Raw genomic sequence first — 14,978 nt, 5'->3', positions numbered from 1 at the left:
AGTTGTAGTCAAGACCACCTAAACAGAGACGAAGTTGAGACCAAGACCACAGTTTATCGAGACCAAGACAAAACCAAGACCGAGGCAGTAATAGTTGGACGTGGACTTCGCTTTGTAGAATTTACACATTGCGCTGTGTTTTCTTTTGGAGGTCTTTATGCACAAAAAGTCATTTGTAAACAAATTTTATTATAGATGAGTTGGCTGACATCTTCTCACGACCGTTTCTCCTGTCACTCACATGCACTTTTGTGGGGGGCGTGTGAAAGGGGGCGGGAGGAGTGACAGCCGTTAATTTCAGCAGGTACTCATTTCATTTCATCCATACTCCCTGCTCCCTGCCTCGGCTCTTGACCAACTCCTTTTGTTTAACATGTTCAAATTTCATGACAATCGGACGTGGTTGCTGGCCTTTCTGTCGTCTGCCTCCTAGATGGTGTGTGAAATGTTTTTGACGGTGTCTGCCGGGGGTTGTTTGAGAGTAAAGTTCCTTGCTGTCCCTTCCGCATCTTCTTTGTTTTTTTTCTGGGATCCCAGAGAAAACCAGATTTTCCCTCATACTGTGTGCCTGTAGATCAATTGTGTCCTTTATGTGAGCATTTTTTTCTCTGAGATGCCTTGTTTCCTCAGTGTATGTTTGGAGGAAAGGATCTCCATTAATTAGCTGTCGGAGGATGATGCTGCTCCAGGGGAATCCTCCGGGCGACTGCGCTTGGAGGATGGGGTAACTGCTGTTTGTTTTGGTTTCCCCATGACAAGTCATTGAAAATACTCGTCGATATAATCCTCCAGATCCTCCAGTCCCCCGTGTTTGCCCACTTCACGTAAAGAAAGAAAATATGAGTGGGAAGTATTGTTTCCTTTGTTTTTTCTTCTTGATAGTATACGATGTGGAAATGTTTGACTTAGATGCGCGCCACCATGTCTGGTTTGATTGCACAATCTTGCGCAGTCTCGCGATACTACCACATCTCACTCTCCCTCAAAAGCTCACTCAATGACATTTAATAAATATTGTGTGGATTAAAATGAAGTCAACAAGATATCAGCTTAGTATGAGATGCATGTACTGAAGCTGGAATGAGAGTAGATTGAGTTCATAGAGAGAGCTCTCTGATTTCTCTGCCCTCTCTCTGCATGCTCTCCTCTCGCAACCTTGTGGATTAAAGGTGACATCGAATGCTTGTATCTCACATATATGTTAGTTATGGAGGTCTACTTACATATATTAACTTGTTTTCATGATTAAAAACCTTCTAATCGCTGCAAACGAGCCGATCAAAATATCTCCTCACTGACGCTCTCGTCAGCCGCGCTGTTTCAGACCAAAACCACACCCCCAGAACGTGGACTGTGTTGTGATTGGCCAGCCAACGAGAGCTTTCCCACTGTCCTGTGATTGGCTAGGTACCTGGAAGTGACGTATTTAGCACGTCAGTTCTCAGATACGCAGCTCCCCCTCTGGCACGATGGATGCTCTGCTTGTCATTATCAAAACATTGTTAAATGGCTGTGTCACGACCCCGCGCCGTAATCCCTTACACATTTGACCCGGAGTCTGACCCAGAGACAGAAGATACTGTCGCAAGTGAAACACCTCCACAACAAAGACTGCTGCAGGACGCCTCAGAATGGTAATATGTTTTCTCTGTGTATATTTCCAATACAGTATGAGGGAGACACTGGTTGAGGCTTGATAACCCGCCCCTCCCCCCACCATTTTTTCTCAGTATAAGCTTCAGCAGTACCTGTACATGTCTTTTTGTTTTCTATTTAGAATTTATCACTTACTGTTTGGTGAAACGCTAATTTTAACATTTTGTGTAGATATATGGTGGGACTGTAATGAAAGTAGTTTTGTTCCCCTGTACGTAATATGAGTAACTGATGAATAGAACTCTTGAATCTATGAAATGTGTTACTGTACTTTTCATACACAATACTGTATCTCTGGAAGGTGCACTTGTGGGAACTGCATGACGATGCCCACAGAAGGGGAGAACGTCTGCTGTAAAGAAACACTTAAGGTATTTTTTTGCCCATAAACAATAACTAAATTAGTGTTGTAAAAAAATGGATTAGTAAATGTTAGTTTAGATTTTTTTTAAAGCAATGTAGTACAAATTTGACTATTTTCAATCCTGTAATTAGACCAGTGCACTACAATGTAGCTCCATTTTCTCTAATCCTGTTTGTAACTATGATTGTAATTACCTTTTTACAGTAATCATCCATCACTTTTGAGTGATCCAGCTATTTTCACCTAATTACTCTATGCCATTACTGTAACAGTATTGTTCTGCCCCTTTTTAGGTTATCCGAAGAATGAATGAGCTTCCGGACACACCAACATGCATGACCTACCATCCAGGCCTGGAGCCTAACTGTTTGAACCCATACACACTGCAGAACATGAACAACATCTACCGGGCAGACTATGGGCCTTTGCGGGGAAGAACAATACACGAGTATGTATGTAACATACAAATAAGAGGCATGTTTAAATCATAACACACATAAGTGATAAAAGAATTGTGTCTTTGAAATGTTTAATAAATACTTTTTACACAAAATGTGCTCAGTGCAAGAGCAGCATTTAATTTTTACATTTCTATCTACTTTTCAGTCGCTACCGGCATTTAGCATACCGCAGCTTTGTCAGCTGGTGCTGGGGATATTTGGGACGACGTGTACGAGTTGTCATCCCGTCGTGTGTTGTGTGCCGGATACGCCAGGAGTTTCCTGATTTGGCTGGACAATATGTTGGCTTCCGCCCACCCCTTGACTGAAGCGGGTCACGTGTGAGGCAATGACTTCCTCCTTTAAGGGCCTGTCATACTGGGCTGACAGGGTCTCTGGGATGGCGATCTTCCTCATGTCCTCTGCGAAAGACTCTGGGTCCTCCATCACCTCCTCGAACACCAGCCTCATCAATTCAGCCACATAGTCTTTAAAATGTAACAGAGAACCATGACATTACATTCAGACAGTAATTTCTTTACTGTGTCATTACATTTTCAGCTATTTCAATTTAAATGTGTTATTTGCTGTGTTAGGTGTTAATTTAAGTTAATAAGAAAGGGAAAAAAAGCCAAAAGAAATGTCAGTATTTGTCTGTTTTTGTATAACGCTTTATTCAATGTAAATAAAAATTTTTAGTGACTTACTGTACGTGGGGTCTGTTTTGACCGGCTTCGCGGTGGGTTCTCCCTTCTTGGCCTTCGGATACGACACTCTGTAGACAGCTTGGCCTAAAGCGGTTGTTGCCTGCTCACGGCTGGAATTTTCGTTGTGATGCATGGATGCAAGGTACAACCTATGTAAATATAAAGATTCCGATCAATGAGACAGAGTGCCCTGAAGTAAACAGAACAATATGAATTCATTTCTTGAAAAAAAACTAGTGATTGATTTTTTTATGTTTACAATTGGTATTTATGATTTTGATGGTGGTCTGATTTTTTTCATTACCTGGTGAATCTGCACGCATGTCTCCTGCAACTTGAACTTTCCCCCCCGGTTTCAATGTGGAGAAAAGGACCTGCTGGTCACTCTTCCACTTGTGGACGATTGCAGGTTCCAGGTATTTCCTTGCATGTTTCCGGAAGGTGTCATAATGAGTAATCTGGAGCTGCAAGGCGCGGCATAGCTAACATAACAATAATACAAACAGTGTTTAGTAATTGTCTATTGGTTGAAAGTGTCATATGATTTTGACAAAAACATTAATAGTATTACCTTTTCCAGCTGGATGAAGGATGCACCAGTGAAATATGTAGCAGCAGATAACTGTACATTGCCAACTGGGGTGTTATTCATCATGGGCTGACTTTGCCACTTCCTGGAGTAGTTGCATTTTGGACACGTTTGATGAAATGCAACATACGTGCCCTTCTGTTGCTGCTGCACTTCGCATTTTCTCTTGCACACTGGACATGTGTCAAAAAGCTCCCTCAGGCAGGACTCAAATACAATGTATTTTTTATCCATGTATACAGCACTTTCAGTCCTACAAATGTAACAAGACAAAAAGCATTTAGCCTCACTTCTTTGATCTGAAGTGACAAGCCTAGTGAACTTGTACAGTACTTACGACATTGTTGAATCGTGTGTTGTTAGGGATCCGCCAGGAGTAAAGGTTGAGTCATTTGGGTCGACTTGTGACTCTGGTGAGGTGAATCCCTCTTCCTCCTCTGACTCAACACGTGCTCTTTTTTGTGGGCCAAACCCTGGCCCCTTTATAGGTGTGGATGAAAACATGTACTCAGGCAGTGTGGTTTGTGTGCCAGCAGTCTCATGTGACAACACTGGTGTCTGGGTCCCTATGGAGTAGATACAATGTGTGAACATTTCATGCTCTTTACTAATTTGGTTCTTATGAAATTTCAATTCTACTTACTTTGGCTGTGCACATGTGTTTTCAAGGTCCCAATTGACAGTTGAGTGGCACATGTTCTCACACTTGGAGCTTCTGTTTGTGTGCCCGTGTGGATAAAACGATCCTGGTATGGAAAATAGTAAAGGTTAAAACAATAATACAGATCATGCTAAAAAGACTGGCTTTCTACTTCATTACCTTTCCTGAATCTGCCCCAATTCGACTATAACTTTTTCCCTACTTTAACATAAACACACGTTTCCTACACCGCATGAATAACATTGTGTTTACAAGTGAGAGAGACACATGCACGCAATTGAAACGAGCGAACACGGTCCCAAACTTCTACAGCGATTAGTCTGCTTAGCTCTTTGCTCCCCGGATAGTCACCCACAATATAGCCTTATTTACCGGCATGGAGAGACACATACACGCAATTGAAACGAGCGAATACGGTCCCAAACTTATACAGCATTTAGCCTGCTTAGCTCTGTGCTCCCCGGATAGTCACCCAAAATACAGCCGTGTTTATCGGTGTAGGGTTCCCGAAAAACTCATATAGTGATTAGCCTCCATACCTACGTGCTCCCCGGATAGTCACCCACAATACAGCCGTGTTTACCGGCATAGGAGAGACACATACACGCAATTGAAACACGAGCGAACGCGTGTAGCTTAGCAAGTAGCCGGCTATCGCTAATGCTAAACGGCAGAACGAGCACACAAAGACAGTATTACTGTTTGAAATACTTACTTGTGCTGCAGGTAATCCAGCATGTATTGTAGGCACTGCTCCTTCTTTGAGGCGAAGTGTGGTGCTGTGCCCTGCTTTGTATTGCGCGAAGTTTGTGTAACAATCCTCTGTGAAGTGGTTGCCACATACATGGAGAATTTTGGGAAATGTAGCAGGGGCATTCCCATCAAAAATGAACAATATCCACTGAGCTTTTGTTTGCTCGTTGGTGGGGAGCTTGTGGAGCGTCTTTCCTTGTTTACTACAACCCAGAACAGAGCAAACTGATCTTTTTTCCGAAGACATGTTCTCAACCAATATGCTCAGCAGCTACAACGAGAGTAATTCTTCTTCTGCGGTTGAATTTACGCAACCGGATGTGCCCGGAGTAGTGCCTGCACCAGGAGGAGCTACGGTGGTGAGAGGAGTGGTGAGGATTTCTGATGACATCATCAGCTTCGGGAAGTGCAGATCCGCTTGGCAGAGCCCAGAACAACAATGCAACACTATTTTCTCAGCAGTGGCTGAACTGTTTGTTCTGAAACTTTAGGGTTTCATAAACGAGGTAATGACGCAGATACACACACAAACACAGCGTTAATTGGAGCTTCCGGTCTATGTGGCCTTTAAGCTCCCGAAGGAAAGTCATCACATCATCTTTCTTTACTTGTAGACAGTTTAAGTACCTTTTGTTTTGGTATTTGTAAAAGGGGTTGGCATTTTGTAAATTTGTTTTAGAAAATGTAAATTTGTTTTAACGTTTTTAATTTGTTTCAGTATTTGAAAAAGTGTTTTCACACTTTGTAATACTGCTTTGCACTTCCAGATCACAGTGCATCACCATTGGTCTTGAAAATCTAGGTCATACACTCTTCAAGCATTTTCACACTTTCCAAAACAGTGTTAAACAATCTGATTAAAACGTCCATCACTCTCTCTTTGTTCCTAATCAATCATAACTACTCATTGCTATTTGGTGTGTTCTGCTGCCAAAGCTTTTTACTGTAAATTACTATAATGCTTCATGACATCAAACTAGGTTTTTTGCTATTGCTGTGATTGAGTGCCCCCCGCTGCCAGAAATGACAAACTTTGTTTTTTAAAAAAAGTTTAAATAAGTAGATTAATTATTCAGTCTCCGATAAGATATGATTTAAGCCCTGCCCTTACAGCTTCTTCCTTTGCCATGATAGGTGGTGTACAAAAATGCAACACCAACACTGCAAACACATAAAATGCGGTGATATTATGATGAGCCTGAACTTAGACTGGAAAGAACCAGAGCAAAGTCATGAGGTCATTTTTAGACACCAGTATCCTCTCTTTAATTTTGTTGTCCTGCTTTTGCTCTGCAGTGTCCTCTTATTCATCCTCTTGTCAGTTACAGGGACAGTTTAACCTAAATGGGATGCACAAAACTGGAGATGTGATTCTAGGTGGACTTTTCAGACTTCACTTCTTTCCTGTTTATGCTGATGCATCTTTTACCTCAGAGCCACAACAGTCTTCCTGCTATGGGTAAGGTGCTTGAATATTGTTATTCATGTGAGATAATAACATTATATATATATATATATATATATATATATATATATATATATATATATATATATACATATATATATGACCTGTGTGAGGCATTGAATTGATACTGACCTCTTTATTTGCAGTAGTGTCTGAAGTTGTGGAACATGTGTAGTTTTGTACGGCTACTGTATGATGCATTTTAAATGGTAAACATTTGTATATTTGTGTCAGCTTTAATGTGTTAGGATTCAGGATGTCTCAGACCATGGCCTTTACTATTGATGAGATCAACAGAAACTCAAACCTGCTGCCAAATGTCACTCTGGGATACAGTCTGTATGATAACTGCCTCCAAGTAGGGGCTGGAATTGGTGCAGCACTGACCTTAATCAGTGGTCAAAAAGAGCAAGTTACATTAGAGGAGAACTGTGCAGGAACTCCTCCAGTCCTAGGGATTGTGGGTGGTTCGTCTTCTACACGTTCAATTGCCATATCCACAGTCTTAGGTTTGTACAGAGTGCCTCTGGTAAGTTTGTATGATTTCATTTCATATATAATGAAGGTGTGACCATTGAGTAATTAACATTTAACATTCTAAATTTTTCCTTTTTGACACATGGTCTTGTTTTACAGGTGAGTTATTTTGCCACATGTTCCTGCCTGAGTGATCGACAAAAGTTTCCATCTTTCTTTAGGACGATCCCGAGTGATTCTTTTCAGGTGAAAATCTATTTGCAATATCTAAATACATACAATCAATTGTGTGCAATAATGTCTGTGTACTATATATATTAAAATGCAAAATGTACATCTTTTACAGGTCTTTGATTATCCTGTTTAGCAGGATTTCTAGTGAAAGGTGATTCCAGCCTGTGCACTAATCCCTCTGCTCTGTGTCCACATAGGTGAATGCTTTGATTCAGATTCTAAAACACTTTGGTTGGACTTGGGCAGGTCTGCTCATCAGTGATGATGATTATGGACACAACGCTGCTTGGTCCTTTCATTCTGATCTGGGTCCAACTGCCGGAGGTTGTCTGGCTTACACAGAGATTTTGCCTCGTTATGATCCCATTGAAATTAGGAGAATAGTGGATGTGATAAGGAAATCTACAGCTCGGGTGGTGATTGTGTTTGCACACGAGAGTCGCATGATTAACCTCATGAAAGAGGTAGGTGGTAACTGTGCTCTTTCTAAAACAGAATGTTGTTTTTGTAAAATCATATGTAGTCATAATATATAGTCATACACATTTTGTGTTAACCGCTCACTAGGACAAATTACAGTTATGCATCTCTCTGCTAATGTTACTGTGTGACACACTTGCAGAAAATGCTGTGTTTTCTTTATCGACCCAAATGCAGAGTTGCAACTCTTGCTTCCTTTTTCAGGATTGTTTAATAGGAATATCGGTCATTTTGGAAAACTGCTCCTGGCCTATGAAATTACCCAGAATGTAAACTGAGCTTTTGAGATGAGAGGAAAAATGTGGGGTATTACAATGAATTTAAGCAGTTGAATGTTTTGCAAAGCATACTATACTGATATCAGTTTTAATCATAGCTTAATAATCATGACAATACTACTACTGACGCCTATAAACTGGATCTGGAACCTTCAGCCAAGGAGTCACAGGTACCTGCAGACTGAGGATAGAACGAGCAAAAGTAAAAAGTAGGGGAGAAAAATAACAAGATGTAACAATTCATATTCATATCAAGAGTGTGAGGGAGTTAGAAGTAAGCCTGCATTTAAGCAGACCTAAGTAATCTGTTAGGATGATATGGTAAAATTTGTTCTTTCAGGTATGAAGGGGCCTGATCATTAAGTGTTTTGTAAATGAGGAGGAGGATTTTAAGTTGAATTCTAAACTGTACAGGGAGCCAATGTAAAAAAGCTAACACTGGAGTGATATGATCTCTCTTTCTAGTTCCAGAACTCAGAACTAGTCAGAACTCTTGCTGTAGCATTTTGAATTAACTGGAGGGTTATAACAGACTTGTTGGAACATCCTGAAAATAAGGAGTTACAGTAATCTAATCTCGATGTAACAAAAGAGGAAACATGAACTAGTTTTTCAGCGTCCTTTAAGGACAGAATGTTTATCATTTTCACAATGTTCCAAAGGTGGAAGAAAGCTGTTCTGGAAAATACTTTTATGGTCAGTTGACATGTCCTGGTCAAAAATAATTCCAAGGTACCTCACAGTGGAACTGGAAGCCATGGCGATACATCTGTGACAATATGGTCAGAAAGTTTGTCTGTCAAGTTTGTTGAAAAACCTAATTTAGTTCATCCGGCTTCATTGATATATAAATATGTCATCTGCTTAACAATGATGCTTTCTAATAATGTTCCCTCAAGGAAGCATATACAAGGTAAAATGTATAGGCCCAACACTGTGCCCTGTGCAACTCCGCAATTAACTTTTGTTTGCAATGAGGCATTATCATTAACATGAAAAAATCGGTATAAGTATTGATAAGTATGATTTAAACCAGCAGAGGGCAGTACCATTGAGTCTGTTTGAGTATCTGCAATAGAATATCATGATCAATGGTGTCAACATTTTTTTAGGTCAAGAGAAGGTTTTTAGGGCTGTTTCTGTGCTATGACATAATCTGAATCCTCAAACAGGCTGTTACTGTGCAGATATTCACATAACTGGTTTGCAACTGCCGTTTCAAGGATTTTAGAAATTAAGGGCATATTGGATATAGGTCAGTGAACAGCAAAAAACATCTGGGTCGAGGGTCGCTTGTTTGTCAAGAGGTTTATAAATACAATTTTAAAAGCTTGGGGTACAGTGGGGCTATCCAGCTGGAATGAGGCTTTCAAAAGGGAAATATTCAGGTTTTGGCTTGGGTTGATTAATAGACTGGAATTGAAAATACCCTTGACTCCTCCTCCTGGCTTAAGCCTCCTCTGCTAGCTCCTTGATGGCCCTCTGCTGACTTGTGTGCATGTAACAAAAACTTGTGGGTATGTAACAAAAAGAAGACTTTCTCGACTCGATGAATCTGAGGATGGGAAGCACAATTTTTACCTATTCTAGTAATACAGAGCTAAATGCAAATCGGTGAAATATTCCTTGATGTGCCCCAGTGCCACTCCACATGTTGACAGGATGTGTTGGAGGCCTACGTTGTTTTTGCTGCACAGGGGGAACTTGTCTTCACTCCCAAACCATGTGCCTGTGGGGCTTGCCAGATGTCCTTCCAGATAAGGACCCTGTGGATGGTGTCCTCTAACTGGGTCCATGACCCCTGTTTTCCCTGGAACACAGCCTTAATGAGGTAGCACTTTTGGTCCATTCAAACAACTTCCTCCGTTATCAAGGCCTACCTCTCTTTCCTTGAGACTTTGTACCAGCCTTGACATGCCGTGTGCCAGCTACTTCTGCACTAACCTCCCCACATGTTGGTCAGAAAGGTCAGCTGTGTACTCTCTCCCGAGGCTTCTGATAGGTTGCTCTGATAGGAGTGGGATCTTCTCTCTACCTGCCATGAACAATAGCCTATCACTCATCATTCCTTTCCTGATCGAAAGGCTCCGAGACTTTGCAGGCTTGATCTTCATTCTTGCCCACTGAGTAAGCTTGTCTAGGCACTTGAGGTGCCTTGCTGTACATGGGGCTGTCTGCAGGATACCCGTCACCCAGCTGGTAACCTCAAGCATCTAACCACTTGCCTCGCTCCACTGAGGATGATCTCAAAAACAGCCACAAAGTGTGTAAGCAGCCTATTGCAATGCTGACCTCCAGCTGTTGCCACCCTGTCATGGAGCCTTCTCGGGTGAAGCACTGTAGAAGATCACCTCTGTGATCTTGCGCTGCCTTGGTGGGGAGGTGTTGAAAGGGATATTAGGCGGTGCAGGGTGTATGAGCATGCGGACACCGCAGCCTGGTCTTATTGGCTTTGATGATTACAACGAGCTGTCAATCACCCAGATTGGCCAATCACAGCCGGAGCTATGGCCCTGAACATGCTGAAGCACAGAGTTGTCTCTGACGAGTAAAATGCCCCAAATATATTGATTTTTTAATCTTTTTTTATTTTTTTAAATTCAAAACAAGTTTTTATTAGACCAATAGTGTCATGTTAATAAAATTAAATGGGTTTAATAATTGCTTTTCATATATTTTCATTGATAGTGCCAAACTAAAGTCGCCTCGGCATCTCTTCACTAAAACCTCTGTAATTTCACTCTGCTTCACTTCAGCATCATCAGACTTTTCACAGCACCACCTCACTGACTCTCCAAAAAACATGACGTGAGGAGAGTACTGCGCCAGGTGAACCAGAGGAAAGCCACTGGACCCCACAGTGTGTGGGAAGATTCTCGCAGATCCCTGGCCAGCTCACAGGGATCCTCAACACAGTTTTCAACCTCTCATTAATCCAAGCAGTCTCGACCTGCCTCAAACCCGCAACCATCATCCCCAAAACATCTGGCAACAGCGACCCCAGGAACTACAGGCCCATTGCTCTGACAGCAGTTGTGATGAAATGCTTCGAGAGGCTGGTCCTGCAGCACATCAAGACCTGTCTCCCTGCTGCTTTCGACCCCCACCACTTCGCCTACAGGAGAAACTGCTCCACTAGTACGGTACATTGCCATCACCCTGCATACCACGCTGAGCCACCTGAAACATCCTGGAAACTATGTAAGAGTACTCTTCATAGACTACAGCTCAGCATTCAACACAATAACACCGGATATTCTGACAGAGAAGCTGCTGGACCTGCACCTCCCATCTTCCACTTGTGTCTGTATTAAAGACTTTCTCTCAAACAAATCTTCACAGCCTGTGAAGATTGGCCCCCACCTCTCCTCTCCTCTCCTCTTATGCTCAGTACTAGCACTCCTCTAGGCTGTGTGTGGAGCCCATTCCTGTATGCCCAGTACACCCACGACTGTGTCCCACGCCATACCACAAACATCATCAAGTTTGCGGACAACACCACAGTGTTGGGGGAGACGAGACCACCTACGGGGAGGAGGTCCAACATCTGTCCGTATGGTGTCAGGCCAACAACCTGCTCCTGAACACCACCAAAACCAAAGAAATCATCTTCAACTCCAGGAAGAACCAGATGGATCATGCTCCTTTCTGCATCAACGGAGACCCGGTGGAGAGAGTGTCATCCTTCGTTCCATGCTACAAACGGATCTGGTCCAGCCTACATCAAGGACATGATCAAAGATCATCAAAAATCACCCCAGCCCGCTCACTCCGCTCTGCATCGGCAAACCGGCTTGCTGCCCTCTCACTGAGAGGATTGCAGAAGCATTCGCCAAACTCACGACTGTTCGCTGTCCTGGCTCCTTCAGCTGTTGACTAAAAACACATCTCTTTCGACTCTACCTCGACTAAGATGGTGACAACACAAGAAGAAAAAGCACATACTTGTACATCACACTTATGACTAGCACTTTATAGTTTGGCTTACTGCTAAATGACATGTAATGTAATAAAATAAATTACACTATATCGGTATGAAAGTACATAATTATGTACTACTTATGCAATTCACAGATAGTGAAACAGAATGTGACAGGCCTGCAGTGGATTGCCAGTGAAGCCTGGTCATCAGCTGCTGTGCTCCAGGCTCCCCATCTCATGCCGTACCTGGCTGGAACACTGGGGATCGCCATTCGTCGAGGAGAAATACCAGGGCTCAGGGACTTCCTGTTACAAATACGTCCTGACCTACATCACAACAACACCGATGGGAATAGCATGGTGAGAATGAAATGTTTCAATCTGATATGGAACTTCTAGTAAAAAAATTGTCATTATTTCAAAAAACACATTTTTTCAGGTGAATGAGTTTTGGGAATACACATTTCAGTGTAGATTTGCACCACCTCCAGCAGGTTGGGTGGAAGCTGGAGGAGAATTATGCACTGGAGAGGAAGCTGAAGAGAATGTGAAGAATGAATTGGTGGATGTTTCAAACCTCAGGCCAGAGTATAACGTGTATAAGGCTGTGTATGCTCTGGCGTATGCTCTTGATGACATGCTACAGTGTGAGCCAGGGAGAGGGCCTTTCAGCAACAACACCTGTGCTCATTTGCAAAGAATGGAGCCATGGCAGGTGAGATATCAGTTTGCAAATAAATAGAATAAATCCTCATTTTCAGTTTTCTTTTTTGTCCCTAATCTGGATTTTCCTAGATGATGTATTACTTGGAAAAAGTCAATTTCACCACATCTTTTGGTGATCAAGTGTCATTTGATGAAAATGGTGATCCTTTACCAATATATGACATCATGAACTGGGTGTGGCTCCCTGATGGAAGAACTAAAGTTCAGAGAGTGGGTGAGTTTAAGAGGTCAGCCTTCAAAGGAGAAGAACTTACACTGGATGTTGACAAAATCTTCTGGAACGTTGAATCCAAACAGGTTATTTCTTACTTTTTCAGACTACCATCGCTTTACCTTAGTCATTACACATTAGTCTCACAGATCCTGATTTTTCTCCACACAGCCTCCTCGGTCAGTGTGTAGTGAGAGCTGTCCTCCAGGTACCCGCATGGCCAGAAAGAAGGGGGAACCTGAGTGTTGTTTTGACTGTGTCCCTTGTTCTGAGGGAAAGATCAGCAATACAACTGGTCAGTATAAAGTTTTAAACACCACAGTGCAGAGATTTTGTACAAACATGTATGTCATAATATTTTCTCTTTTCTCAGACTCCATGGAGTGCACCAGTTGTCCAGAAGATTTCTGGTCCAGCCCCCAGCATGACCACTGTCTTCCTAAGAAAACAGAGTTCCTCTCCTTCCATGAGCCTCTGGGTATCTGCTTGACAACCATCTCACTGTTGGGCACATTTATCTGTGTTGTTGTTCTGGGCATCTTCATCCATCATCATAGCACACCTATAGTTCGTGCCAACAATTCAGAACTCAGTTTTCTTCTTTTGGTGTCACTCAAATTGTGTTTCTTGTGTTCATTGCTCTTCATTGGACGACCCAGATCATGGACTTGCCAACTAAGACACGCAGCATTTGGCATTAGCTTTGTGCTTTGTGTCTCATGTATCCTGGTGAAAACCCTGGTGGTTCTGGCTGTGTTCAGGGCCTCCAAACCAGGTGGTGAGTCCAGTCTGAAGTGGTTTGGTGCTGCGCAGCAGAGAGGGACAGTTCTGGTTCTGACTTCTGTTCAAGCAGCAATCTGCACTGTCTGGCTTGTCTCTGCTTCACCAGTGCCTCATAAAAACACCCAGTATCACAGTGACAAGATAGTGTATGAGTGTGTAGTTGGGTCCACAGTTGGTTTTGCAGTTTTACTTGGTTATATTGGTTTACTGGCTGTCCTCAGTTGTTTGTTAGCTTTTCTAGCAAGGAATCTTCCAGACAGTTTCAATGAGGCCAAACTCATCACCTTCAGCATGCTGATCTTCTGTGCAGTGTGGGTGGCCTTTGTCCCTGCTTACATCAGCTCACCAGGCAAATATGCAGATGCAGTGGAGGTATTTGCCATCCTGGCCTCCAGTTTGGGCATCTTGGTGGCACTGTTAGGACCCAAGTGTTACATCATCTTGTGTAGACCAGAGAGAAACACAAAGAAAGCCATCATGGGTCGAGGCACCAAGTCATGAAAACTGTATCCAAGAGTTGTCTGCCAATTACCACTCCGGAATTTTACTGAACCATTAATAAAATGTTTTATAAGTGATATGATTTTGTGTTTTCATTTTTCAAACCTTCAATCAATCAGCAAAAGCTATGAACGGGTGGTTTGTAAGACTGACAGTCGCAAAAAAAGTGTATGTATTTATGTTTATCTGCTAAAATATGAACATATCAAACACATGTATTTATGTTTATCTGCTTAAATATGAAGATATCAAAAACATGGGGTCAGTGATTTCTTCACTCTTAACATCTGTGATACCTTTTGACATTGCAAAGTGCACTTTTTCTTTGTTGTGCTCAGAGGGACCAGCTCTTCACAAGGCAAGAGGGGGCAAAGCTCCCTCAATTGAGGGTCTTCAAATCATAACTAAACTTCATTCCTCTTCCCTACAGTGCAGACCTCCACCTCTCCAGGCTCACGTCTACCTTTCTCCTCCTCTCACTACACATTACAATGTTATCTGCAAACAACACAGTCCACAGAGACTCCTGCCTGACCTCATCTGTCAAACTGTCCATCACCATAGTAAAACAAGAAAGGGCTCAGGGCTGATCCCTGATGAAATCCAGCTTCACCTTGTACCCATCTATACCTCCAACTGCACACCTCATCACTGTCTCACTGTCTTCATACATCAAAATCAAATCACTTTTATTGTCATTAAGCTGTACATACAACAAGTAGTGCAACAAAA

The 14,978-nt window shown here is 42.3% G+C and overlaps 2 protein-coding genes across 2 annotated transcripts; both read left to right on the top strand.

Annotated features, from left to right (window-relative positions):
• Positions 1-1,373: 1,373 nt before the first annotated feature.
• On the top strand, positions 1,374-2,789 carry LOC122766164 (P2X purinoceptor 7-like). Its single transcript, XM_044020824.1, has 4 exons — positions 1,374-1,634; positions 1,958-2,027; positions 2,314-2,468; positions 2,627-2,789. Exons 1-4 carry the CDS (start codon positions 1,507-1,509, stop codon positions 2,787-2,789), a joined length of 516 nt encoding a protein of 171 aa, XP_043876759.1. The 5' UTR covers positions 1,374-1,506.
• Positions 2,790-6,355: 3,566 nt separating this feature from the next.
• On the top strand, positions 6,356-14,323 carry LOC122766602 (extracellular calcium-sensing receptor-like). The gene is made up of 9 exons (XM_044021593.1): positions 6,356-6,629; positions 6,870-7,164; positions 7,272-7,358; positions 7,544-7,814; positions 12,183-12,385; positions 12,465-12,740; positions 12,821-13,048; positions 13,134-13,257; positions 13,336-14,323. Exons 1-9 carry the CDS (start codon positions 6,403-6,405, stop codon positions 14,244-14,246), a joined length of 2,622 nt encoding a protein of 873 aa, XP_043877528.1. The 5' UTR covers positions 6,356-6,402; the 3' UTR covers positions 14,247-14,323.
• Positions 14,324-14,978: the final 655 nt, after the last annotated feature.

The sequence above is a fragment of the Solea senegalensis genome, linkage group LG3, assembly GCF_019176455.1.
Source record: "Solea senegalensis isolate Sse05_10M linkage group LG3, IFAPA_SoseM_1, whole genome shotgun sequence".
Classification (NCBI taxonomy): domain Eukaryota; kingdom Metazoa; phylum Chordata; class Actinopteri; order Pleuronectiformes; family Soleidae; genus Solea; species Solea senegalensis.
Note: the sequence above shows the minus strand (reverse complement) of the source record. Positions and strands in the feature narration are given on the sequence as shown.

Bases quoted from the DNA above. Each gene is read 5' to 3' on its own strand.
- LOC122766164 (XM_044020824.1), top strand. From the start codon at position 1,507: ATGGCTGTGTCACGACCCCGCGCCGTAATCCCTTACACATTTGACCCG. The intron at 1,635-1,957 runs GTAATATGTTTT...TATCTCTGGAAG, and splicing joins CTGCAGGACGCCTCAGAATG to GTGCACTTGTGGGAACTGCA. The intron at 2,028-2,313 runs GTATTTTTTTGC...GCCCCTTTTTAG, and splicing joins GCTGTAAAGAAACACTTAAG to GTTATCCGAAGAATGAATGA.
- LOC122766602 (XM_044021593.1), top strand. From the start codon at position 6,403: ATGAGGTCATTTTTAGACACCAGTATCCTCTCTTTAATTTTGTTGTCC. The intron at 6,630-6,869 runs GTAAGGTGCTTG...TATTTGTGTCAG, and splicing joins CAACAGTCTTCCTGCTATGG to CTTTAATGTGTTAGGATTCA. The intron at 13,258-13,335 runs GTCAGTATAAAG...CTCTTTTCTCAG, and splicing joins AAAGATCAGCAATACAACTG to ACTCCATGGAGTGCACCAGT.